This window comes from Pan paniscus, chromosome 4 (genome assembly GCF_029289425.2).
Source record: "Pan paniscus chromosome 4, NHGRI_mPanPan1-v2.0_pri, whole genome shotgun sequence".
Classification (NCBI taxonomy): domain Eukaryota; kingdom Metazoa; phylum Chordata; class Mammalia; order Primates; family Hominidae; genus Pan; species Pan paniscus.
Window position 1 is genome coordinate 35,224,504 of NC_073253.2, and position 27,114 is coordinate 35,251,617.

Consider the following 27,114-nt stretch of genomic DNA (forward strand, 5'->3'; position numbering starts at 1 on the left):
GTTGGGCTTTTGCGGGGGAAGCGCGGTATAAAAATAAGGTGGCAGTGTTTGACTAATTCTAGTAACAATGTTGAACAGTAACGAGAATGCACATTACCATTGCAGCGATACTTGAGGTTGGACCAGATGATGTTTTCTTGAGAGAAGCAGAAAACGCCAAGTCGGCCTCCACGCATTGTGGTGTCTATGGTGACTCCAGAGTCAGCCACCAACTCAGAGCCTTCATAAAATCGTACCCTGCAGACAACACAGCCAGAGGGGCCTCCATGAAATCCAACCCGGGGTAAAGTGCCCACTGTGAGGCCCAGGGGCCCCACTTCTTATACGTACCTGCATCTTTACTCTGTTTGAGGCTCCATTTTTCGCTGACCTGGATTGTACTGTAGCTGTTTCCACTTACTTACTACACTGGAAGTCCTTGAGGGCAGGGACCGTGTGTGTCCGTGTGTGTGTGTGGAGGGGGGTGGGGGGTGTTTCTTCCCAACTTCTCTCTCTCACAGGGCCTAACATGATGTTGGTCACACTATCAAACTTGAGTTAAAAATCAAACCAAACCAAACCTGATGTCTTGAGTGAGAAAGTTTTGTGTCTTGTCATGTGAGTTGCCTTGTCTAGATACCATGCTTAAAAACTTCGGCTTTTCCTTTGGTCTGATTTATATCTTTTGGTGGAATCTCAGAGCAATGATTCTCCACAGGAGACAGCACTCCCTAAGTGGAGTTGGAGGAATCTGTGGGGACACTTTGGGTTGTCACAGTGGCACTGAGTGATGGCAGCCCGGGATGCTGGATGGCGAGCAATGCCCTGGAGAGAACAATCAAAACCTGTCCTGCATTCCGTACACTTCTGGAGTGTTCCTCAGACACCAGGGTAGGTAAAGAGCAACTATCAGGGCCTAGAACCTGACTCACTTTCACTTGTAAACAGCAAGTATATTTTGCACAAATTTTAATATAAACTATATTTTCCAGGGTAAATTGAGAAAATTTGTTTGAAAATTAACATTCTAAAATGTGTACCATTTGAGAAATTTACATCGCTGTCATCAATACCAGTGTAACATTTAAGTCACTGACACAACAGTCTGTTAGAATGTCACCTTCGTAGTGATTCTAGGCATGGGTGCAAGTGTCTGTTTCATTTTGTCTTCTGGTGTGGCTGTGCTCAAGTATTTAAATTATTTTGTTATAAATTATTCTTATTTCTCTATGATATTGTTAGGGCTCACATTGATTTTCTAGATTATACGTGTAGGTAGGTTGTAATTTCTATGATTCCATTTTGGGACGGAAAAGGGGGCATTTCAACATATTTATAATAAAAAAGGGGCATTGGGCTTAATAGGGCTGAGAACATGATCATCTTACTGTGAGACAAAAAGAGTACATTTGACATAATGTCGCAAAGAGAAACAAAACATGAATTTGCCCTCATGATTTTCTTTTTTCCACAAGGCTGCTTTCCTGCCCCGATGAGGAGAATGCACTCAGTACTCCTTCCTAAATATACTACACATAGGCTAGGATGGGTGTTGATCTGCAAGTTCAAATGAAGAAGAACACTATCTACATTTCAAAGACACAGCCCTAAGCCTCCTAACTCCTGAGAATACTTAAAAAACAACAACAAAAAAGTCCTATAAAGAACAAGACAGACTACTTTGGCTTACATGATGATCAGTTCATGCCACATGTAGTAGATGTCAGGCTTTGTGCTAGGCACTGGGGAGATCAAGATAAAATAATAAGCTATGGCTGGGCACAGTGGCCCATGCCTGTAATCCCAGCACTTTGGGAGGCCGAGGCGGGTGGATCACGAGGTCAGGAGATCAAGACCAGGCTGGCCAGCATGGTGAAACCCCATCTCTACTAAAAATACAAAAATTAGCCTGGCGTGATGGCGCGTGCCTGTAATCCCAGCTACTCGGGAGGCTGAGGCAGAAGAATCACTTGAACCAGGAAGGCGGAGGTTGCAGTGAGCCGAGATCACGCCACAGTACTCCTGCCAGTACTCCTGCCTGGCAACAGAGTGGGATTCCGTCTCCAGAAAAAAAAAAAAAAAAAAGATACAAGCGCTGCCCTCATGCAGTTTGTGATCCAGTAGGGAAGACAGACTGTAAGGGACATAGTGCAGTCAGGGTGAAATGTGCACTAGTAAGTGATTACACAGGGCCCAGAGGTGCCACAGGGGAGGGTGTGGAGAAGAGACCCTGCCACACCTCTTACCTCGTACCGAATGGCATGTCCACCCTCAGGCTTCTCTGCAGAGCATGGCAGAAGGGCACAGCCATCCAAATGCACCAACCCCACAACGCTGGGTCGTCCCCTCAACTCTGCTCCTTCTATCCCCATCTTGGTCCTACTGTCCTGTCCGGGTGGTCTGACCCTGAATACCTTCTCTCCCACCTCTTTTCTAGGTTCCCCATCCTGCGGTCACAAAAGTCCTGGCATGTCCTTGGGGACTATCCTAGGTCAGAATTGCTCAGGGAAGTGAAGGCTCTGGGATGCAGAACAGAGAATGCTTTGCTTCTAGAGCAAGGTAAGGAGATGGGGCCTCTACCTACCTGATGTAGCCCACCTGGGGCCTGTGCTGTAGGAACCAGCGGTAGGACACCTTGTCCTTCCAGCCCACATTCCTGGAGTCCTTCCACAGCAGCCTGACCTGGTCACTGGTGTCCCCCGTGTGCCACAGGGAGTTCCGGAGATGCTCCCCTGGACCTGTCTTAGACTTCACAGCCTGGATGATGACACAAGCAAGGCTTTAGGACAGGACACAGGCACCACCCTTCCTGCTTCCTGGATCTGAAGTGATGATCCAGGTTATAGTCATGGTTATAATCCGGCTGCCTTGGATTCAGAACAAAGCATAAACACTTAAATGTCATTTCTATGGAGGTGACCCCAACCTTTTACTACTAAGCCTTGCCCAGTATTCCATTACACATTCCATGTTTGTTCCTGCTGCACATCCACTGCTCCCTACATTTGCCCAATGAGGGCTCCTATCAAACGTCTGGCTACTTAAGTCAGCCTTGTGTCCTAGCAGGAGTGACAGAAGTAGCCCATCAGCCCTCCTGTACAAAGTTGGACCTATCGATGAAATTTATTAGCCAGTTTCCAACACAGTGTGCCTGAAGATGCACTCTAAACCTTCCCTCTCTCTGACCTCATGTAGGCTGGGATTCCCACCATTAGAGGTTAGAATGTAGCTGGCACACAGGAATGAAGGCAAGGGTCAACTATAGTCTTCCCTGACTCTAATGTTAGCATAAATGCATCAATTTTTTTTAGATTAACTAAGTACCACATGGGAAAACACAATATCTGAAAAAAGATGAGAGGTCCAGAAGAAAGGGAGATGAATGACTTCAAACCGCCAATACCTTGAGCTGAATGCCAGGTTCTGCAACTGCTCGGAATGGGGTGGCTTGCCAATACGTCTGCTCTGTCTGCTTCCACATGACCACGTAGAAGCTGGAGCTATCTTGGTAGCCAAAGATAAAGCCTGCATAGTCATCATCTGTCTGGGTATTCACATGGAAGGTCCCTTCGAAGTCAACTCCATTAAAAGCTGTGTACCCTGTAGGGACCAGATAAGATTAGAACAATAGACAAACCACACTAGTAGCTGAAGAATTCTGAGTGGCAACTGAGGCCCTGGACATACCCACTGCCAGGCCAGGATCACTGTTCATGGTCTGTACAATCTCCATGCCCTGCAGAGAGAGTTGAGGGAGTTCAGAACAGTCTTGAAGGGGCCAAGTAATCTTAAGGAAGCTCAAAACCTCAGGCACCATATGAGTGAGTGGCCGGTGATGTCTGACGTCCATATAAAGATTTCATTATCTGAATAGTTGCTCTATTGTGTTATGTGCTCAAAGAAAGCATGTGCTTGTAAAGGTTAAAAAAAAGCTCAAAGCTGAATGAAATACGTTTGCTGAGACTGTCACTTAAGCTGATTGAACAGGCCCTTAACTGGGGAGCATACAACATATACTTCTCATCAATGTGACTTGCTCTGTGACTCTGGAAAATCTACTTAAGCCTCTCTGTGCCTGCATTTCTTAGTTACACAATGAGGAGGATATGCAGAAGGCAGTCTGCTGCAGAGATCAGAAGTGTGGGTTCTAGGGTCAGACTGCCTGGGTCCCAATTCCAGTCATCTCAGCTACTTACCACAGTGCTACCATCATTAAAGCTGCTACAATCATGAAAGCTGTAGCAGACAATTTCATCCTCTGTAAAATGGGCATAATTGAAGTAGTCTGTCATAGGGCTGTTGAAGAATAAGAGCGATGTGAAGAATGCCTGGCTCATTGTCTGCACCCTCTAAACATGACCTACCACTATCAGAAGGGCCTCTGTTGAGAGGCAAGGCTGAGCCATTGCCGCCCATGTGACACTCACCTGGTTCAGGACCACCCAGTTGGGATCGATCTGGGCATCCCCTTCAGGATCCAGGACCACGGTCTGGTAAGCCCTGAAGTCGGTCAGGGTGACCTCTGCGTTCTCTGGGCAGACGTCAATCCGATCAATGACCTGGTCCTGGTCAAAGTCAGACTCACAGATGTCTCCCACTCCGTCGCCTGAGTGGGGTGGAGAAAGGACAGGAGCTCAATAGCGCTCACACCCACCGCCACTCCTTGGCAGGGAAAGGGGCTGCATGAGGAACAGAAGGGCTCAAGCTCCCTCAACCAGGGCCATGATTTCCCATCAGTGTTGGGAGAGGAGCCCTGGGGACATGTCTGAGCTGGTGCCAGGCCCCATTCTGGAGTCCTTGTACTGGGTGACCAGGCCAGTCCTCCCAGAGTTTTTTGAAAGATCAATTTGAGCAGTTGCCCTCCACTCTGTCCTCAAGAAGTTCTTATTACCTACAGTTGGGTTCACCAACTGGTGGATCTTAAGCTTGACCTCACATAAGCAAATGTCTACAGCACTTTCTGGACTGTAATGTATAGACAACAGGGAAATTATTGTTACCAGAATATCTCTAAGACTAACTTCTGGTGGCCCCTAGACTGAATGTGGCCCCCACGTGTGTGTTGTTCAGCTAACGTGCTGGCATTTTTGCATGTGCACTGCTGTGGATGGGCATGCCCTCTCCAGGTCACTTCAGTCCCCAACACTCCCTGCTGTCTCATGTCTGGCTTGGTGCAGACCTTTTCTTATCTGCCTGGCACCTGCAGGCATCTGTGTTTGTGAACCCAGCATATACCACTCCTACTGTGCCATTCTCTCTATCCTGCTCCTTTTCTGGGACTCCCAGTGGAAGGTGGCAGGTGACAGGTAAGATGGTGGAGCAGCTCTCCAAGCCCTTTGGGGACTGAGCCACAGTGTGTGGCTGCTTCCCTGACCTGTGTGATGGCATCCTAGGGTTGTTCAGGAAGATGCAAAGCAGCTCAGTCCTGACTGAGTTGGAGACTGGTGTCTACCAGATATCTGCTGTCCACACAAGCTGCAGCTATGCAGAGAAGCTGGGTGTGGAGAAGCAGCTGATGGGAGCTGGGGATATTCTGAGTTGGTGCCTGGAGAGAGGCGTGCCCCCATGTGCCTGGCTGAAGGGAACCCAGGGGTGCTGTGCAGCTCTGGGCTGAGCCTGCTTACTGTTGCTATCCTCCTGGGCTGGGTTGGGGACCAGCCGGCAGTTGTCTGGTCCAGGGGGCACCAGGTCTGGGATACCATCATTGTCATCATCATCATCACACTCGTCACCAATTCCATCCTTATCGGTGTCCAGCTGGGCACTGTTAATGACGGTGGGGCAGTTGTCTGTGCTGTCCTGGTGCCCATCTCCATCACTGCAGGAGAAAGGACAGGTGATGTGGCTCACAGTTCAGCAGGGAACAGGAAGGATCCATTTTTAGGAAGGAGAGTCTGTGCTTGAGGTTTTTTTTTAAACCAGGGTTGGCTTTTAAAATCAAACCCACTGGGGTCATTCCCTTAGATAAGGCTGCCCTATGGGCCTCAGAGACAATTTTCCCATCCCCAACCTCTTGAAACAAGTGAGTCATTTCCTACTCAAGAAGATAAGGGTCTATTTATTTCTATGATTTATGACCAGATGCTCCTATCAGTCCCTGGGAACTGCTAGATGATACTCAACTCAGAGGATGTGTGAGGGGAACAGTGACAGGCAGTGGAACCAGACAGCCTCAGTGTAAATCCTGGCTCAGCCACTGGCCAGCGTGTGACCTCAGGCATGACACCTGACCTCTCTATGGCTCAGTGTCCTCATCTGTAAAATGAGAATAGTACCTACCTCATAGAGTTGTTATGGAGATTAAATGATGAAAATCAGAATGTTGCATATTAAATTTCAATATATGAAAAAGTGCTGACTCTTAGGAAGCCCTACAGTGTTTTCTGTTATATCACTCTTCACAATCCCTGGCTAGTGGATCCAATGAGGATTCAGACCTGAACGCCATGGGGAGAAGGGCAAAGTGAACAGGGCCACGCCTTCTCGAGGAGAGTGTGTAGGCCGGGTTCAGTGCTGGTCTAAAGGACTTCTCAGAACTCTCCTTCTCTGTCCACCTGACTTTCCGGGCTGAGGGGCCACCTGAAGATGAGTCTGCCCTGCCTCCAAGAGGTGTCCTGGAGTCTGAGACCTCTCATGGTTACTCTGGAAAAGAATGAGCACTCCTTTAGACCTGGTCCACCTGCGGCCTGTCCTGCGCCAGGAGCTGCCCCTGCACCCTTTTGGAGAGGGAAGCCAGGGACCAAACCATGCTCTAGGGCCACACCTTCCACATGGTACAGGGGGACAGAAAGGGTCCAGCGAAAGTGAAGTCAGCCTTGACAAGCAGAAAATGATGTGGCTCAAACAGCAGAATCCCTGTGCATGCAGCAGGTCTGCTTTATAAAACACAAGACTGAGCTATTTCCATTAGCAGCCGTTCTATGTAGCCCTGAACATTTTAATGCAAAAACAAGCAGTTCCTACCCTCTTCTCCAAGGTTCAACTTTGTGGGAATTAAAACATAGCACAATGAGTCATTTGTTTTGGGCAAATATCTAGAGGCTGGTGGGACAGGATATTTTAGAAATTAATGTAGATAGTAGTCAGAGTGCAAGATGACCTGCACCAGGGAACATTCTTGACGCACATCATTTAGGGCAGTTGTCAGGATACAGTCCCACCTTCCCCTCGGAAGAGGAGAGGGACATCTGATGTCAGGCTCTGTTGCTGACGTGCCTTTCCTTGTACTGTGATACCAATAATAACATGGCCCCTGTTTTCTGCATGTCACCCTTGGGCCAGCACTGTGCCGGGAGCTTTACCTACATTATCTTGAATTTTCACCATAACCTGCACGATGCATTTATTTATCTCCTCTTTGCAGATGAAGAAGTTGAGATGCGAAGAGACTGGGAAATATGTTTAAGTTCACTTAGCTAGTACAGTCAGGCCTCTGTATCCGCGGTTCCGTATCCGCAGATTCAACCAACTGAGGATTGAAAAGATTTGAAAAAGAACAATAAAAAATAACAACAAAAAAATACAAATAAGAAACCAATGCAGTATAATAACTATTTACCTAGCATTTACATTGTATTAGGTATTAAGTAATCTAGAGAGGATTTTTAAAGCATATAGGAGGACAGGTATAGGTTATATGCAGATATTACATCATTTTATATAAGGGACTTGAGTATTTGAGGATTTTGGTATCCTGGGGGCAGAGGGGTATCCTGGGACCAATACCCTGGGACACTGAGGGATGACTATATGTACTTTGCAGCAAGGACACAGAGGATAATGAAAGAGATGCACACTTTGGGAGGCTGAGGCAGGTGGATCACTTGAGGCCAGGAGTTCGAGACCAGCCTGGCCAACATGGTGAAACTCTGTCTCTACTAAAAATACAAAAATTAGCCAGCATGGTGGCACACACCTGTAATCCCAGGTACGTGGGAGTCTGAGGCATGAGAATTGCTTGAACCCAGGAGGTGGAGGTTGCAGTGAGCTGAGATCATGCCAGCCTGGGTGACAGAGCAAGACTCCATCTCAAAAAAAAAAAAAAAAAAAAAGAGAGCTGTGGCTTCATAGGAGCTGTCCTTGAGTAAGGTTTGGGTCAGGAACTGGTTTTCTGCAGGGCAACCTCTGATCCAGGTATCAGGAGAGAAATTACATCTTTTTTGCTTTGTCTTTTAGAATCCTTTCCCTCTCATCCTTGTCCTGGCTGCCTTTGTAAGAATTCCCTATGGAGACAAAAGGGTTTAGAACCTTGGGTTGCAGGTGCCGCTAGGGCTGAGTGACACACGTCTGTTTTTGGTGATGTTCTTCCAGAATCTGATCAGTTGATCCAGCCTTGAGTCTTAATGTGGGACTCCATTGTGTTGAGCTAGGAGGGTTCACAAAACTCACTTCCACAGAACAATTCCACTTAAATAAGGAAAACTGAATTAAAAAAATTTCAAGGACCAGGAAATAATAGCAGTCCCTCAGCAAACTGACAGCCTTCTATTTTGAGATGATGGTGAAGTTTTTCTGAGCTGAAAGAATATAAAAATAAAAGAGCTAATGTCTATTGAGTGCTATGTATATAACAGAAACCATAATGAGCACTTTCCATGGATCAACTCAATCTTCACGATGGTCCTATGAGCTAGATCTATTGTCATCCTCATTTTACAGATGAGAAAATTGAGGCACAGAAGTATTAGGTAATTTGCCTAAGGTTAGCTGGCATGTAAGAGAAGGAGCTGAAATTCATATCTAGCTGTCTTATTCCAGAGCCCATCTGTGAAGCATGATGCTATATTACCTCTCCTGAAATAGATCTCACTTGCTGGAGTGCCTAGTAGCCTATTCTGACACCGTTATACCCTATACAGAACTTTCAGGGAGAATTTTCATGGTAATTCTGACCAGAGGCAGGGCTATTATCCCACCAGTAGCTCAGTCCACCCAGAAAGATCCCAAGGAATGGAGCAGCAGGAAGTTCTGAAATTTAAAACCCTCTCCGGGCTGGGCGCGGTGGCTCACGCCTGTAATCCCAGCACTTTGGGAGGCCGGGGCAGGCAGATCACAAGGTCAGGAGATCAAGACCATCCTGGCTAACATGGTGAAACCCCGTCTCTACTGAAAATACAAAAAAATTAGCCAGGCATGGTAGCGGGCGCCTGTAGTCCCAGCTACTTGGGAGGCTGAGGCAGAAGAATGGCATAAACCTGGGAGTCGGAGCTTGCAGTGAGCCGAGATCGCACCACTGTACTCCAGCCTGGGTGATAGAGCGAGACTCGGCCTCAAAAAAAACAAAAACAAAAACAAAAAAAACCCTCTCCGGATGTTTGCATCTGTCTCTCTGCAGTTGGGAGACATGCCATACCTGTCCTGATTGGTGTCACAGGAGTCCCCAACCAGATCATTATCCACATCAGACTGCAAAGAGAACAGCACATGTTATTTATTCCTGGGCCTGCACGTACCGAATGTTCCAGAGAAGGCAGACATCACCCATCATCATTGGATTTGGGGAATTATTTCTCTGGAACTGGGGTGGTGCAAAACTGCAAAAGGACAACACCATATTGGTGTAGGCACAATGCTGAATTTTCAAAAAAGCCTTCTAAAATATCAAGCTACATGGATGGGCTGCCCACACACCAGATGAGCTGATTGGAAAGGGGCGCTGGGGTAGCATGGTGGCAGGTGGAGGCATGGAACTCTGGCATGGGTCACAGGGAGCCAGCCATAGGCATGGGGAGAAGGCAGGTTGATTTTGCTTTGCTTCTGCAATTTGCAATTTGGCCAAAATCGTGAGTGAGTCACAGAGGGCAACCATGACTCCCCTCTCTCAGGGCTTTAAAAATAAATGACACATCATACCCAATTATCCAGACAGGGAGGAGGAGTGAGAAGGGAGATGCAACACATCCCTGGCTGAACTTAATCTGAAATGTCCATACATAGGCTGTGTAGGGGTTTAGGGACTAAAGGGACACAAGGCTCCCAATGGTTAATTTCCATGCTCCGTTTTCCTTTCTGCAGGAAAAATACTTGTATTGAGCATCATGAAGTTCATGTTACTAACCTCACAGGCAATCGACAGCCTGGGAGATAGTCCCTAGGGCTTCAGATCTTGTGTGGTGTTCATCCCACCATCTTCAGGCCCACAGTGTGTCATTTTCCCACCTCTGCTTTGTTAGGTAAGTGGCAACAGCTAAGAGGCTCTGCTGTTTTTCTAGACACCCGTCTTAAATGAGTCTTTGCATAGAGGAATTCAGCCTGGAGTTTGAATTCCCCAGTATCCTACTAACCTGGTTAGGGTTGCTGACATCAGGACAACTGTCACAGGCATCCCCCACACCATCACCATCCTTGTCCCGTTGGTCACGATTGGGAAATTTTGGGCAGTTGTCCAGAATGTTTTTTATTCCTGTGAGAAAGAAATGCTACCTTGAGTCAGGGGAATGTCACTGACTTCTAGGTGCTGGAGAGATCAGGCGCATGGTGAGTCGCTTCTGCCTGGGCCAGTGTCACACAGAGACTACCCTTTTCTGCAGTTATCCAGAGGTAGCTTCAAAGGATGGATTCTGGGAGACTTAAAAATGAACAGATCTCAGAGGTATTTATCGACTGAATTCTAATTTGTCCAAGATGTCAAGGGCTATGATAGCAACCATGAGGAGGGGATCATGATGGCTGTATGGGCCGACCCTGGAGAGGGAGGATCTTGTGGGTATCTGAGCTATGACTGAGACCCTAGGGCTCTAGGCAGTGTTGTGCTGGAGCTGGGTCCATTGTGTCCCTCTCTTTTCAGTTTTGTGTTTGATGATGTCACATTGGTAGCTTGAAATCAGCAATGAGGACAATACGGAGTTACATCATGGAAACTGGAAAATGCTACCAACTAGGGCTTTCTGTGATTTGCTTACCAGCATATACCACTGGAAATGGGTCATCAGTTAGGCTTGCAGAAGGTGAGGTCATGTTTTAGGGGGGTGTTCATGTTCTGGAGTGGTGTGTGTGTGTGTGTGTGTATGTGTGTGTTGGGGCAGGTGGTATTTCAAAAAGGTTTTTCCTTCAAGGGCCCACAATGGGATGTGTAGCCTGTGATGCGTAGTCTGTGACCCTGCTCAATGCCTTCTCATTCAGTTCTCCACTTCTGGGTCTCTCACATGTAGAAAGGATAGTGGAGAGTGAGGACAGGTAGAAATGGGAAGGGAGATGCCCCATAAAGACACACTCTGTCAAGACACTGCTTGAAGGGGTCATACAAAGTTTCTGGCAATGATACAGAGTCGTGGAAACATCCAGAGCCATTAGGTAGTGGAGTGGGCTGTGGGGTCTCCTTCCATAGACACAAGTCCACCTTGGGTCTTCCAGATGCAGGCCACAATGAGCCACCCACAGCTGGAAGGCTCTGAATCAGTCATTCTATTCCTACTCTCTCAGAGAACAATGGAACAAGGTCAACTGAATTCCAAATAAAAGACAAAAGCAAGACAAATCTACCATCTCCATCCATGTCATCATCACAGGCATCTCCTCTTCCATCCCCATCCGTGTCTTTCTGGTCGTTATTTAAGACACTCAGGCAGTTATCACAGGCATCCCCAAAGATATCTTTATCGCTGTTCCTTTGGTCCACATTGTGAATCAGGACACAGTTATCCTAAAAGATGAAAGTATAGAACATCACTCAGACTTTTACTAAATCCACTTCCCCCATTGTTGTGAAGCGTCAGCACTCTGGTGGCCCAAGTTTGTCAGTTTTATATTTCAAACATCTGTGAACCTTATAGGGTAAAAAGCTGCAGTGCTGTGGAATGCAGGCATGGAAACTAACATTTGGGATGATTCATATACATAGTTGACATCACAGGCTTTCTCCCATCATCCCTGGTACGTGGCAATTCACAGGCCCTCCCAGCAAAGCAGGTACCTGCTCATTCAGGATCCCATCTCCGTCAGCATCCTCGTCACAAGCGTCGCCAATGCCATCTCTGTCTGCATCTTCTTGGCCAGAATTTGGCACATATTTGCAGTTGTCCTTAGGGGGAAAATGCAGTTCCGAGTGACATCCTACATTTGTGTTAAGCCAGTAACTGTTTCTGACCTCAAGACACTGTGGCTTTATTGTTGGTGGCTGTTTCACTTCATCTGAGATGCAGCTACTTTACAAGTACAATTTTAAATTAGATCCACAGAACCTCTCCCCATAGAAGATGTGACTTTGGAAAGCCACAGTGCATGTGTGCCTACTGCCACCCCACACCCCTTACCTTTTTACAGTTCCTGGCAGAGCATGGCAGTTCTTCGTCGGGGTAACTGTCGATGTCCACATCCTTTCCACAGATATAGCCATCTCCAGCCCAACCAACTCCACACTGTAAAGGGAAAGCCCATCAGAGGCCTGGGAAGCTGAGCCTGGCAGGGAGCTGGTGGCTGACAAGGGCCTCTCTGCTCCTTTGTTCAATCCAGGGGGAGGGCCCAGAGTCACTCAGCCTTGTTGGGTGGGGCTTAGAAACTATTTAATTGCACTTGAAGAGTGTAATGGTTCACTATTCAAAAGATGTAAAGGGAGACTCAGAGAGAAAACTCTCCCTCCCACTCCCACTTCCAGGAACAGGCAGAGCAGCAGAAGGGAGATGGGAGGAGGGGACCCAGAAGGTCACAGGGAACTGGAAACGCAGAGGGAGAGAAAGCTGACCTGGGACGGGAGGTAAAGGAAGGAGGAGGGAGAGAGTCTGAGGAGCAGAGTCTGGGCCAAGGGAAATCAGACTTATGTGAGCACAGGTTAAATTTCCTGGCCTCACCACCCAAAATAAGGAGCTTTCAGACCAGTGACTTCCTCAGCCACAGCCTGCCTATTCTCAATCATCTGTGCTCTCCCTCTGCAACCAGGATTTAGGAGGCAGAACTCCAGAGAGACCCTCCCGGGCTCCTGGTTCCTGCTCACTTGCCCCAGCAGGGCATTTGGAAGGCCTGGAAGGCTGATCCACGAGGTTGATCCTTGACTCACTTTAATGAGGAAAAAATGTCCTCTAGGAACAAATACATTTTTAATGAGCCATTTTCTGGCAGATTCAATTATTTTAGTAGTCACACCAAGTTTATTAATCCTTTACCATCTGTCGTTGTGCCTTATTACAAATTCAAAAACATATTAAGAGCCCCATCACCCACCATCCCAGGGGAGTTGTCAATTTGTTCACAGAAAATGGGGATTTCAACAGAGATATACACTTGTTTCTCAATGACTGCTTTTTGGTAATAAACAAGCCCAACCATGAGGAATTCAGGAAATTGCTGGGGTTATTCCCCCTCTGATACACCACATTCTTCCATCTGACCTTGTTACAGAATATCTGTATTGCCAAGGAGGGCTGACTTTATTATATTTATTTATTAACTCATTTTTGACTCTTATTTTTCCTATTTGAAAAGTGGTAGGCTCATTGTGGAAAATTGTGTATGCATAAAGATAAAGAAGCATAACTTTGAGATAAAGATGGAAAAGGGCTCCGAGAATCCATCTTGCTACTCAGGGGCGATCACTGTGAACCAGTGACCCCAGAGTCTGACGGGCCACCTGCCGAGGGCCTGGCACCCCAGGAAGTGCAGAGGAGGGGGGCAGCTGAAGTCTGCTGATTTTTCAGTGCCTAAGATCCCCAGGACTTTGGATCCTTGGATTTGGGAATGGATGGCAGGCTGAGGACTCCGGATCCTTGGATTTGGGAATGGATGGCAGGCTGAGGACTCCGGATCCTTGGATTTGGGAATGGATGGCAGGCTGAGGACTCTGGATCCTTGGATTTGGGAATGGATGGCAGGAGCATGCCCTCTCCTTCACATAGGGCCCACTACAAGCTCAGCATGAGACCCATGTCAGGCCCTGCTGTGACTGCTCTACTCTCTTCCCAGCCTCCCCTCCCCAGACGAGCTCCATGGCTGGAGAATGCACAGGAGGCGTGACCATTCATGGGGCTGTCCCTGATTGGAGTGGAGGTAGACATACAGCATGGCGCCGTCTGGCCCTGCCAGTCACCTGCCGAAGACGGGAGGTTTCTCCCGGAGGGACTATGACAGTCCCCACCTCTACACGATGGCCCACCCCCCACAGGAGCATCAAGGCAGACAGACTCTGGAAGTTGTAAGGATGAGGACAGTTAGAGACGACAGCAGGTATGTTGTCATTATACAGGCAGGTAGATGGGGCAGAAGAAGGAAAGGGGAGAAGAATGTTCCTTCACCTCCCTGCTGCTGGCTTCTGGGCCTTTCCATAGAAGGTGCTTGGGAGCTGGGGCTTCACCGGAGGCTCTGGCATCCAGGTACCCAAGTGGACAGGGTTGCCCCCCGGCCAAGAGGGAGAGAAAAGGCAGCTGATGGTTAGATGGATGTCAGGCTGCTCCCCACAAACTCGGTGGACCCTGTTCCTATTACACTCCATGCTCATTTAATTGCAATGCTTTCATTTTGGAGTACTTTTACCCTGAAGCACATAGAAACTGGAGAGAGGTGGTGTTAAAAATGGAAGAGGAAAAATGATAGAGGAAATCAAAAAACAACTTACCACACATGTCACATCCCCCTGCCTCTCTTCAATGCACTGGGCATTCACACTGCAAGGGTTCAGCTCTGGGTTTCTGCAGTTTCTTTCCGCTTTGCATCCCCTTATCTGATCACCAGTATACCCCGGCTTACAAGGCCCACAGCGGTAAGATCCCTGCAAGGAACAAAGATCAGGTGATGAGCTGAAAGCTGTGGGCAAAGGTACAGTTTGAGCAAAGGTACAGTTATTGTGTATATTTTCACAGGTACTCATTGCTGGCAGGAATCAGGCATCAGACCCATGCCTTCTTCTCTGCTTACATGTAAGATCATGTGAATGTTGATGAAAACACCATCAGACTGGAGGCTGCGTCCGGCCACTCAGACAAAGAAGGAATAGAAGTGAAGGAAGAAGGCTGGACTGTGAACCAATGACACTGAGTTGCCCGCGCCACCGTGGAGGGCATAGGGGACAGGCCAAAAGTTCCAGTGAAGTCCTGGGAGGTGGTGTGAGAAGTTTACTCTGGGGACAGGGAGATGATCTGCTTAAAAAGCAAGTTAATTTTTCTTATTGCTGTTCCTTTGGCTCTTTTACAATGGAATGGGTGCACAGAGAAATGCTGGTGGCCTGCATTGAGAATTTCTGATGAGGTAGGCTGAGAAACTGACAAATGAGCTGTCAGCTCTGCTGCAATGACACTTCAGGGGCCAGGTTTCTTTAGCTTTTATATATATAATATATATTATCACACTGCACACTATATATGTAATAAATATTATACAATATGTTTAAAAAATGAAAATTAAAATTTTCATCTTTATTGAGGTATAATTGACAAAACTGAATATATTTAAAGTGTGCAGTGTGATGATGTGATATACGTATACATTGTGAAATGATTACCACAGTCAGTTAAGTAACACATCCATCAACTGACATAGTTACCTTCCTTTTTTTCTTTTTCAGTGAGAACACTTAAGATCTGCTCTCTTAGCAGATTTCATATATATAATATAGTATTATTAACTACAGTCACCATGCTGTACATTAGATCTTTTTCATCTTATGCAGTTTTATTGGCATAAAATTTACAGGTCGTAAAAGACATCCATTTGAAGTATATATAGTTTAATGATTTAAGTCACTCACAACCTCTTAGTTGCCAAATCCAATGCATGCTTTCCAATGACTTGTCTCGATCTTTCAGCCTCCCTGGCTGTGCTCGCTCCTTTTTCTGGCTTCTGCTCTTTTTCCTTGGCCTAGTCCTTCATTTTTGGGGTTTCCTGGAGTTCTATTTACTGTCTACTTTCCTTCTCTCTAGGTGGCTCAGTTATTACCTTTACACCAAGATCTCGCAAATCTATTTGCAGACTACTTTGTCCTGGTAAAAGCTGAGAAGCAATAAATCCCCATCTATTCCTAAGCAATATAGCATTGCGGAGAACTCAGGCTCTGTAGCCAACCTGGAAGATGTGTGACCTTAGTCTAAATACGTAACATTTCTTTTTTTTCTTTTTGGAGACAGGGTCTCCCTCTGTCACCCAGGTTAGAGTGCAGTGGCGATCACAGCTCACTGTAGCCTCAAACTACTCTTGTACCCAAATGACCCTTCAGCCTCAGCCTCCTGAGGAGCTGGGACTATAGGCATGCTCCACCATGCCTGGACTTAATGATGTAATATTTCTGTCCCTCAGTTTCTTCAATTGTAAAATGGGGATAATAATAATCCCTGTTTATGAGGTTGTTGTGAGGATTAAAATAAGTGACTTGATAAATGTAAAGTGTTTTTACTTACAAGGAAACAAGGAACCTAGAGGCTGGATAACTTTCAAATAGTCATACACGTAATCAGTAGTTCTTGATAGTCAACTCTGGTACATCTCTCATCTTGGACACAGTTTGATAGGAACTTTCAGAAATAAAACCCATATCTGAATACCTAAGTTATAGGCATCCCTAAGTGCTAAGCACTTTAATTTAATACAATGAAAAGTTTTGGAAAGTTTTTTTTTTTTTTTTGAGAGGGAGTCTTGCTCTGTCGCCCAGGCTGGAGTGCAGTGGTGCGATCTCGGCTCACTGCAAGCTCCGCCTGCCGGGTTCATGTCATTCTCCTGCCTCAGCCTCCAGAGTAGCTGGGACTACAGGCACCCGCCACCAGGCCCGGCTAATTTTTTTTTGTATTTTTAGTAGAGACGGGGTTTCACCATGTTAGCCAGGATGGTCTCGATCTCCTGACCCCATGATTGAAAAGTTTTATGAAAATAAATAATGCCATTTGGGGATTGTGTAGTCACCAGTAAAATACTGAACTATTAATATAAACTACCAAGCTCTTCACAATTTTAAAATACAGGAGTAATAATTTACTCAATAAATAGTTATCTAATAGCCTAATATTGCAACTTTGATAGAAAATAAAGAACTTGGCACTTATAAAATTATTCTTACATAAAAATTACTTATAAAATTACTCATATTAAACACTTTTTCAGCACAAACTTTTGCCTTTATTCTGCCAATCAAATATATTATGCCCACATGTTCTAGGTGTGTTTGGAAGCTATGATCTATAAACATACACTTGTTTTAATAACCGGTTCTGCTTTGATAACAACAGCTGTGAGAAATACTTACCAAAGTATTAACGCAGATCGAGTTGGGAACGCACGCTCCATTTCGACACTCATCAATGTCAGTGCAGACCTAGTGCAGAAAAGTTCAAAGAAAGTTTAGCGAGACATGCTGCTTAAATAGAAATGCAAATAAATCTCCTTTGTTTTGCTATCTTTGTGTGAAGTGAAGATGCGGAATTTCGGGTAGAATGGTAATCTGAGGGTTATTTGTGCCATCTCCCTTGCATTTGTACCAGTTTGTACTTAATCTAATTGCAAATGAGAATTGCTTTCATGGTATTGAAAGTTATTCAGAAAAGACAACTTGTATAATTCATCTGTTCCACCACTTTTTTAGGTTAGGAAAGTTTTATTTTTTTTTTAATCTTGCTTGGGACTCAATGTAGTTCTCCTAAATGAGGATTCTTAGCTTTTTTCAATTCTGGAACATTCTCAGCTTCCCCCGACTGCTTTCTAGCCTTTCTTTGGAACTACAATTGGATGAATATCGAACTTTCTTGTTAATATCTTCTTTTGACTCCTAACCTCTTGTTTATATGCTTCATGTCGTTATTTCTCTGTGCTGCATTCTAGATGATTTCTTTAGATTCACCTCTTAGCCTATGAATTCCCTGCTAAGCTGTGTCTAATCTGTTTTGCCCATCTATTGAGTTAAGTTCAACGATTTTCCATTGATAAAAGTTTTATTTGTCTGTTTTACAAACTTATCTGTTTTTCTCACATTGCCCTATATTTTTTGTTGTTGTTGTTGAGACAGGGTCTTGCTCTGTTGCTCAGGCTGGAGTGCAGTGGCACAATCACAGCTCACGGCAGCCTCGACCTCCCAGACTCAGGTGACCCTCCCACCTCAACCTCCCAAGATTGCTGGGACCACAGGCATGCACCATCACACCCGGCTAATTTTTTTGTAGGGATGGGATTTTGCCATGTTGCCCAGTTGGGGCATTGCCCTATTCTTTAAGTATGGTATTTATTTCTTTACCTTTTTATATTTACTTTGAATTTATCATGTTTCCTCATGGGAGTTTCTTTATATAAACTGCCATTTTTGTTTATAAGCATATCTTCAGTAGCCCAAATTTTGCCTGTGGGCATTCCATTGGCCCTGAATTTTGGCGTGTCTTTACAGAGTGGTGTGCCTTTGACTTGAGTCAGAGCCCTGGGGATTTCACTTCTTCATGGCTGGTTATTATTTTAATTTTTTGGCTTGTGTTTCTGCATTATATGTATAACAGATTTGGAACTCATAACTGTATGTGGTACAAGTGTGGTGCTTTGATTTGCTGTAGGCAATTTTCATTTTTGTCAACCATGTCTTAAAGCTGAAGTCAAGCTTCTTTGTTGTTTCTTAGGGCTACTAAAGGTTTCCTGTCTCCTTGTAATGGATAAGGTGGTTCTCTGAGGGTCCTGGACTTATGCAGGGGTGTTAGGCCTTTCCAAAGTTCCCAGACTACATTGCTGCATCCACTCCACACAGGTGGTAAAAGCCAGGTCCCTGTTACTAAGACCTGGACCCAACTCCCACCTCCCAGGATCTGCTGTGGCATCAGCTCTAGTCACAGTTCTGGCTTTGAGTTTTCTCTTTGTTTCTGGACACTGTGCCATTTCCTTTTATTTTCTTTGACTTTGGAATGCCGTAGCATTTGCTGTTAAATTTAGCAAGGTGGCTCCCTTCCACTTCAGTTCTGTCTGCCTTGTTACTGGAAATCTATTGAGAAGTGCTCCTTACTACCTTACACCAAGTACCTTATGTTTCCTTGGTTTGTTCTTAGAGATTTTGTCTTTAGAGGACTCTTAACAGCTTCTTATCATTCCTATATGTCTAGCTGGCCTCCCTTTTCTAGTCTAAAAAATCATGCCCTCCAAGGACTTCATGACTAAAACACCTAAAGCAATGGCAACAAAAGCCAAAATTGACAAATGGAATCTAATTAAACTAAAGAGCTTCTGCACAGCAAAAGAAACTACCATCAGAGTGAACAGGCAACCTACAGAATGGGAGAACATTTTTACAATCTATCCATCTGACAAAGGGCTAATATCCAGAATCTACAAAGAACTTAAACAAATTTATAGGAAAAAAATCAAACAACCCCATCAAAAAGTGGGCAAAGGATATGAACAGACACTTCTCAAAAGAAGACAGTTATGCAGCCAACAGACACATGAAAAAATGCTCAACATCACTGGTCATCAGAGAAATGCAAATCAAAACCACAATGAGATGCCTTCTCACACCAGTTAGAATGGCGATCATTAAAAAGCCAGGAAACAATAGGTGCTGAAGAGAATGTGGAGAAATAGGAACACTTTTACACTGTTGGTGGGACTGTAAACTAGTTCAGCCATCGTGGAAGACAGTGTGGCGATTCCTCAAGGATCTAGAACTAGAAATACGATTTAACCCAGCCATCCCATTACTGGGCATATACCCAAAGGATTATAAATCATGCTGCTATAAAGACACATGCACACGTATGTTTATTGTGGCACTATTCACAATAGCAAAGACTTGGAACCAACCCAAATGTCCATCAATAATAGACTGGATTAAGAAAATGTGGCACATATACACCATGGAATATTATGCAGCCATAAAAAGGATGAGTTCATGTCCTTTGTAGGGACATGGATGAAGCTAGAAACCATCATTCTGAGCAAACTATCGCAAGGATAGAAAACCAAACACCGCATGTTCTCACTCTTAGTTGGGAATTGAACAATGAGAACACTTGGACACAGGGTGGGGAATGTCACACACCAGGGCCTGTCATGGGGTAGGGGGAGGGGGGAAGGATAGCATTAGGAGATATACCTAATGTAAATGACAAGTTACCAGGTGCAGCACACCAGTATGGCACATGTATACATATGTAACAAACCTGCACGTTGTGCGTATGTACCCTAGAACTTAAAGTATAACAATAACTAAAAAAAATCATGCCCTCTAGAACCCTTTGATAGGCAGCTAGGAAATAATAAACCCCTGCCCTTCTTCAAAGCTAATAATTTCCCTAAGGTAGTAAAATATATTTATAGAACAACCATTTTTAAGGGCTAAAAACATCAAAAAGAATTTCACAGTCAGTCAGTTAAATAATGACCAGAATATAGTAGAGCATTTGGAAATAAATGGAGACTGTCAAGAAGTACTCAAGTGCTTTATGGCAATTTATAGCTTACATAAGAAAAAGGGGAGGTTGCCTTGGGGGATTATTTCTACTCTTAAAATCCCCTCATCTCTGAAACAGCTTCGATTGGCAACAATGACTCTACAAAAGTGACCTAATTTTTCAAAGCTTTTGTCTCCCTGGTTCTCAACTTATTCTGCAGGACAAAATGTTCAACAGCTATCAACAAAATAAGACTGAAATTATGCCAATAGCCATATTACCCCATTTACTGTTTTTCTAGTGATACTCTATTATCCCTTCTTAAAAGCTTCCTCCCTTCTAGATTTTATAAATGTAAACACTCAGAAATGGTTGAAAAACTTCCTAATTTGCTCGTTTTGCACCATGACATTCCACATGGCCTTGGCTGCTCATGGAGGTAAAGGTTTATACCAAAGAGGTGGGAACCAACCACAGTTGTTTTGTTAAGATGAGAAATGAATAGAAACCATGACTTCAGCCTACCTGCTTGTTTGACTTGGCAAAACTGATCCCAACACCCTGCACCATGGGCCCTGTGAAGCCCACGGGGCAGGCGTCACATCTGAAGCCAGGAGACAAATTTATGCAGCGCACGCCCGGGTAGCAGGGATGGTATTTGCACTGGAGACAAAAAAGTTCAAAGTCTTTAGCCACACTGAGAAAACACTCTCAAACTTTTCTTCATCTATTTGCACATACTTGTTTAGTCATTTAACTATCTTTTGGTGGAAAAAATAATAAAAGAAAATAAAGGCTTCCAACTCCAGTTACCCACTGAATCCCTGACCACACAATCTGAGGTTGCTTTTTAGTAGGCTTTGCTGTGCTGTAGAATAATGGCACATGCATGTTGAAAGGGTCCTTGATATTAACCAGCCTACCTCTCAATGTAATAAGCTCCCTGATATTCTGACATGGAATTTGCAAATCTCTGTGAAAGGACTATGTCCCTGGACCACTTAGCTGGCTGTTAGATGCCTCCAAAAGCATCAGCAAACCAACTACTCAATCAGAAAGACCTCCAGAAGGCAAAGCCAGGGCCGGTGCCTCTTCATTACCACGTAATCCCTCAGGGCCTGTGCCTGCCTCCATGTCCTGTCAAGTCCATGCTATTCCAAGGCTCTAGGAATCTTGGAGATTTTTTTTTTTTTTTTTTTTTTAAACCACTTCAACTAATGTAAAAAACATGACCACTTCCTGCCCTTTCAGAAAGAGGAAAATTCCACCTCACAGATAAAAACCAGATGCAGTTCAGTGAAATGTATGCAGTTGTTTCTCCAATTGAGGGATTACTAGAGACCATCTTAATTGCTTACTACTAGAAGGTAATCAGCTGAGTGTTACTAACATTACCACGGGCCTGCAGGAGCCCCAGGGAGTCAGTGTGCCTAAGTTCTGTACCTGCGTCTCTCCCCTGCGCTTCTCCTTTCAGCCTTCCTTGGGCTGGGTGGGAGGAGAAAGGCACATTGAAGGCACATTTTGGTGGCAGCCTTGCTACCTGCTATGAACACTGCTTTGCAACTGGACTGGTGATTGCCTAACCATGTTTTTTTTTGTTTGTTTTTTTGAGACAGGGTTGTACCCAGGCTAGAGTGCAGTGGTGCCATCATGGCTCACTGCAGCCTCAACCTCCTGCCTCAGGCAATCCTCCTGCTTCATCTTCCAGAGTAGCTGGGACCACAGGCACATGCCACCATGCCCAAGTAATTATCATATTTTTTGTAGAGATAGGGTTTTGTCTTGTTGCCCAGGCTGGTCTCAAACTCCTGGGCTCATGTGATCCTCCTGCCTCAGCCTCCCAAAGTGTTGAGATTGCAGGCTTCAGCCACTAGGCTGGCCTGCCTAACCAGGGTCTTGAAACAGTCTCTTCTGGGGCTCTGCCAGCCGGTCAAATAGCTGGTATTTGCTGGATGTGCCTCCTCTGGGGCCCTCCCTGGGCACGTTTAGTTACTCATAGGTTACAGGGCCTCCCCCTTGTTGGTGTGAGATTCCCCTCTGCTCCTTTATTTCAGGAAGCCTGAAGAAATCCACGGTGACTCCTGAAATATACCCTTAGAAAAATCCTCCCCTTCCACATTTGCAAAAGTGGGGGAAAAACAAAATTGTAGCACAGACTATTTAAGAGAAATAACCAATGCAAATGTCAGCGTGTAAAGCAGAAACCTCAGCACTGTAGCCAATGGAGTAGAAGAGTTGGAAACACAGAGGAAAAATGACAAACGCAGCCATAACCTTGGGTCATGTCTCCTTCCGCCATCCCTGTGTCTCAGGGTCTCCAAGCAAGTGGTTTCGATGGAGCCTGGAGGACAGCCCAAGTCAGCCCTTAATCATCAGCTTGGCTTCTTTTTCCAAAAGCTGCAGGGTGAGGAGGATACTTAGGGATCCCCTCCCAGTCTAAGTGAACTTTTACCTCATCAACATCAATACAGGTGATCCCGTTTCCTGTGTAGCCCTCGGGGCAGGGCCCACACTGGAAGCCATCTCTGCTGTCGGTACATTGGACACCTCGGAAACATGGGTTGGAGTCACACCGACGAGGTGGGCGTGTTGGTGGTGCAGGGGGAGCCGGGGGCACCACTGTGCTTGGGGTCGGAGACTGAAACTTGAGAGGACCTAGAGAAAAACAATCATCCACAGGCGTATTCACCGCCAGGAAGATATACAGAAGGCAAAACAAAATTTGGTTTCCTATTGAACTTTTCCTCCCTCCCCTCCATCTATGTGGTAGACCTTCAGAAACTGCGGTCAACACAGCCTCACCGCAAGCCCTTCATCAGCCTGCATCATCCGACTCAGGCGAGCCCATTACTAGAAAAGCACTTACCGCAAGCCTGGCATTCAGCTATGGTGTTTCGCAAAAATGATGTTTCCTTAACCTTTAAAAACGAGAAGGGGAAAAAAGGATTGAAAAGGAATGCCTGATATCATCCAGGAATGAAAGAATCCATGTGGAGCTATCTATGTAATTTTTTTTTTTTTTTTTGAGACAGTCTCAGTCTGTCGCCCAGGCTGGAGTGCAGTGGCACGATCTCAGCTCACTACAACCTCCGCCTCCTGGGTTCCAGCGATTCTCCTGCCTCAGCCTCCTGAGTAGCTGGGATTATAGGCATGCACCACCATGCCTGGCTAATTTTTGTATTTTTAGTAGAGACGGGGTTTCACCACGTTGTTCAGGCTGGTCTCGAGCTCCTCACCTCATGATCTGCCCACCTCAGCCTCCCAAAGTGCTGGGATTACAGTCGTGAGGCACCGCACCTGGCTCTCTGTAACACTTCTTACAGTAGCGTTAGCAGCCCTTGATGGCTCCCGCTCTGCTTAGAGCCATGGTGTGTTCATCACGAGCTTGGACCCCATTTCCAGAGAACTTCCAGCAGAGCCCTGGCGTGCGGGGCTGCGTGGGCCCCCGGAGATCTGGCTCAGAGGCTGCCCCCGTGCCTGGGCAGGCCTGCAGCTCCACTAGCTTGTGGGGAGCTGCTCTAAGAAGACCAGGGCTTTTCTGATGATATGTCCCGCTTGTTACCTGCTGTCTCAGAAGGTCCTTCACCTCTCCCAGGAGTTGGTTTAATTGTGTCATTTGACCCAAGAACTGCCGGTTAAAGTCCCCTGTAGGAACAGCAAAAGGCAAAGAGTTTTCAGCCAGTGATGGTCATTTCTAAGTGACTCAAAACCAAATTATTCCCCAGGAAATCATCCTGACAAGATGATTCAAAAACCCAGAATATTTGAATTTAATTTGGGGTAATTTCTTTAATTCAGCTAAAAAAATAATGATAATGATGCCACTGACTAAGTCTAAATTCCATGTGAATCATAAAAATAAAAGCATAATGAAAATATTCCGTGCCCTGGATTTTGTTCAAGAGACTGATTTTCGTAGATACGTTTTGTTGGGCTGCTCTGTTGACAGTCCCACTTTTCCGTGATGGGACCCAGCCTATTCAGGGTCTTTGGAGTTTGTGTTGATGAAGGTATGCAAACTGCCCAAGAGCCCACACCTGTGCCTGTGGCAGCCAGTGGCTCACTCTGCTGCAGGAAGCAGTCTTGCAGGCTGGCCACCTGGAACAGTGAGCCTCTCACCACCAGCTTCAGCTCTTCCAAGAAGTCCTGGAAGAAATCACATTCATACCACAGATTGCTGACACTGTTCAAAAGCCAATGTGCTTGCCTACTCACGCAATTTTCATAATCAAGTAGTCCTGTATACTTGGACCCTCTGACATCTTACATAATTTTGTAGGATCACATTTTTTCCTAAAGCCTGCCAGCCCTATCTTTTTGACTAAAGTGAATATGTAAGTAGCCAGTAGCCTAGGAAAATGCTGGCATTGTCACCAAGATAGCTGAGAAAACCAAAGGCTCTTTTCCTACATGGTAAAGGAGTTATTTTGTGACAGGAGCCTCTTAAGAATTGTCTGTAATTTGTTTATGGAATTTAGATCATAATAAATAAGGTGTTAACCCCAATTTTAAACAGTATTATTTTTTGGTTGTCTTGGCTCAAGGGTCTAGCAAAGCCTCTGACTTCTTTGGGATATGAGAATGAATAAATGATATCTTCTATGATCATTAGGTAGTTGGCATCATATTTTTACATTACGGGTTGATATTATTCATTGTTAGTCAAAAAGTCAATTTCCTTGCCCTTTTATCTTGTGAATTCTGCTTGCAATCACCTTTATTATATCTATATACAACAAAACGTTTATGTTAACTGCCAAAGTGAAGTCATCATCCTTATTTTAGAAATGAGCACAGCTAAGGATTTTCAGAGGAATTCTGCTTTTTGATTTAGCTAAGATTTAGGCAACATGTGCTATTAAACACACATTGTATTGGACATCAGACTATAATCTCCGCAGAGTCAGGAAAATGACTGGCTTTGCCCACCATGGTAGCACTAATGCCTAGAATGTGCCTATTTGTTGACTGACTGAATGAGTGAGTAGGTGACTATGAGACTGAGCCACTGTGATCACTACCATGGTCTAAGGAGGTAGAGCTTCTGAGAAAATTCCAATAAGTACAGTTTCTGATGACTTTGTCAGGGCTGAGTCCTGACTTTTAGAAATTGACTTATTTGGTGGTGAACACTAATTTCTGAAATAAGCAGTGACACAATTTCTGACTGTCATTCTGATTACGTGTGCTACTATGGGGATGCAGAAATAGAGTTTAGCATATCTTTCTATTAATTTTTTTCCATATGTAAATCTACATTAAAAATCTCTCTCTATATGACTGAAAAACAAAAATCCCCCAAAACCTTGGATTTTAGCTTTCTTGGAATTTCTGATTAAAAATGCTTCCTGTTGTTCAAGGGCAAAACTTCTAGGATCAGATTCATAGTTTTTATATTACTATCTAAAACTGCACAGCATTCCTACTTGCAATGGAAATTATTGCTTACACCCTGCTTCTCTGTACAAAGGGCTCAGAGTAGCTTGTAACTAAAGCATATATTAATATAATGAATTAACAAATGGAAAGTGAGGATTGAGAGGTAGCAGACAAAAATAATATGGGCCATTACAGATGAACATAGTTACTGATTTGACATTGGCTTATATAGCGGATGAAATTCAGGAACTTTAACCAGTTATACATTATTGGAAAGGACAAAGAATACTAGTTCTTTATAGAAAACAAAGCACTGCCTAGCACAAAATTCTAAAAGAAATGTATGTGGCAATTTCTACAGCAGGTGCGATGACAGAATAATAAAAATACCATCAACATGGAGTAAAACAGAAGACAGAGGTGATGGTATCTTAAGACCAAATGCAGCTAAGCTAAGCTCCCTTTTGTTAGTGGATGTTCTGACAAGACCTGTGAAAATGCTGTTATGAAAGCTTGGCAGTTTCTAATCATTCTTTTTTATTTTCATTATAGAAAATTGAAAATAGATAATGTCATCACCCTGAGGTAGTTATTTTTACTTTTGCCCTTCCTTTTCAACGTTACAATTGTATCCAGAGTCTCTACTTATCATTGAAAGCACAAGCTCTCAATTTCGGCATCACATTAGAATTGGTGTTTTAAAAATATGCTGATGCCCCTAGCATAAAAATATGCTAGGCCCCACCCGACAGATTCGGATTCAGTTTGTCTTAGGGGCAGCCCCCTATCACTTGCTTTTCAAGCTCCGCAGGTGATTCTGATGTGCAAGCGGCATTAGACCCACTGACCTGCAGCAGAAAATTTCTCAGCACACTCCTCTGCACTCCCTAGGCACTGGCAGCTCATTTTTCCACTTCAGAGAATGGTTTGTGGGTTCCTACCTGTGGCTTCCTCTGGAAAGTCCTCAATTCAATGGTCTCAGGTTTCTGGGAGGGTCCAGCAAAGGCCCTGGGGAGATTGTGAATGGAATCCACCTGGATGCAGTCCAGGTAGAGCTCTAGGGAGCCGGCCCCTCGCTGCAAATTGCTCAGCCTCAGGAGGATCCTGTGCCGCCTTCCGTCTGCCAGCTGCAGGTTGTTGAAAACCACCAAATGCACCTTCCCATCGTTCTTCAGGTAACGGAGGATGGCTGGAAGCAAGCACAGGTCAACCAATGGTGTGATAAGTGGCAGAGGGGGAAGTGGAGGGTCAACAAATGGTGTGATAAGTGTCCTGTGCTGAACAGCCTCCTGGTAACAAGACTGGGTTGCTGGATGGAATGTGAGTGAGAAATAACCACAAATATTGATTCACCATCTTCTGTGTGCTAGGCACTGTTTCAGGCACTGGGAACCAACTCTTCTCCTGAGAATGTTTTGTGTTGATGGAGAAACAGACAATATGTGGCAAATTTGAAAATAAACAATACAATTCTCATATAGTGATAAGT

The 27,114-nt window shown here is 45.0% G+C and overlaps 1 protein-coding gene and 1 long non-coding RNA gene across 4 annotated transcripts in view; one reads left to right on the top strand and one right to left on the bottom strand.

The window, feature by feature from the left end:
- THBS4 (thrombospondin 4) overlaps positions 1 to 27,114 on the bottom strand; it is a 97,809-nt gene that overhangs the window by 6,497 nt on the left and 64,198 nt on the right. For both annotated transcript variants that reach the window (XM_034959894.3, XM_008975796.5), the window contains 19 exons: positions 26,567 to 26,814; positions 24,284 to 24,392; positions 23,809 to 23,891; positions 23,113 to 23,164; positions 22,699 to 22,901; positions 20,772 to 20,909; positions 17,135 to 17,203; positions 14,522 to 14,674; positions 12,231 to 12,335; positions 11,891 to 11,998; positions 11,461 to 11,620; positions 10,263 to 10,381; positions 9,332 to 9,384; positions 5,604 to 5,797; positions 4,407 to 4,585; positions 3,667 to 3,715; positions 3,383 to 3,579; positions 2,564 to 2,736; positions 98 to 237 (listed from right to left, as the gene is read on the bottom strand). In XM_034959894.3, the coding sequence (XP_034815785.1) occupies positions 98 to 237; positions 2,564 to 2,736; positions 3,383 to 3,579; positions 3,667 to 3,715; positions 4,407 to 4,585; positions 5,604 to 5,797; positions 9,332 to 9,384; positions 10,263 to 10,381; positions 11,461 to 11,620; positions 11,891 to 11,998; positions 12,231 to 12,335; positions 14,522 to 14,674; positions 17,135 to 17,203; positions 20,772 to 20,909; positions 22,699 to 22,901; positions 23,113 to 23,164; positions 23,809 to 23,891; positions 24,284 to 24,392; positions 26,567 to 26,814 (2,532 nt within the window). The remainder of the gene's footprint in view (positions 1 to 97; positions 238 to 2,563; positions 2,737 to 3,382; positions 3,580 to 3,666; positions 3,716 to 4,406; positions 4,586 to 5,603; positions 5,798 to 9,331; positions 9,385 to 10,262; positions 10,382 to 11,460; positions 11,621 to 11,890; positions 11,999 to 12,230; positions 12,336 to 14,521; positions 14,675 to 17,134; positions 17,204 to 20,771; positions 20,910 to 22,698; positions 22,902 to 23,112; positions 23,165 to 23,808; positions 23,892 to 24,283; positions 24,393 to 26,566; positions 26,815 to 27,114) is intronic.
- On the top strand, positions 106 to 17,121 carry LOC134730369 (uncharacterized). Of its 2 annotated transcripts, XR_010112110.1 has the most exons (8): positions 106 to 283; positions 698 to 870; positions 2,417 to 2,538; positions 9,994 to 10,151; positions 10,433 to 10,570; positions 10,766 to 10,925; positions 13,873 to 14,133; positions 14,766 to 17,121. It is a non-coding gene; the product is annotated as an uncharacterized LOC134730369 (long non-coding RNA). The 2 variants fall into 2 exon arrangements; XR_010112111.1 differs by lacking the exons at positions 9,994 to 10,151; positions 10,433 to 10,570; positions 10,766 to 10,925; positions 13,873 to 14,133; positions 14,766 to 17,121 and adding an exon at positions 3,291 to 5,285.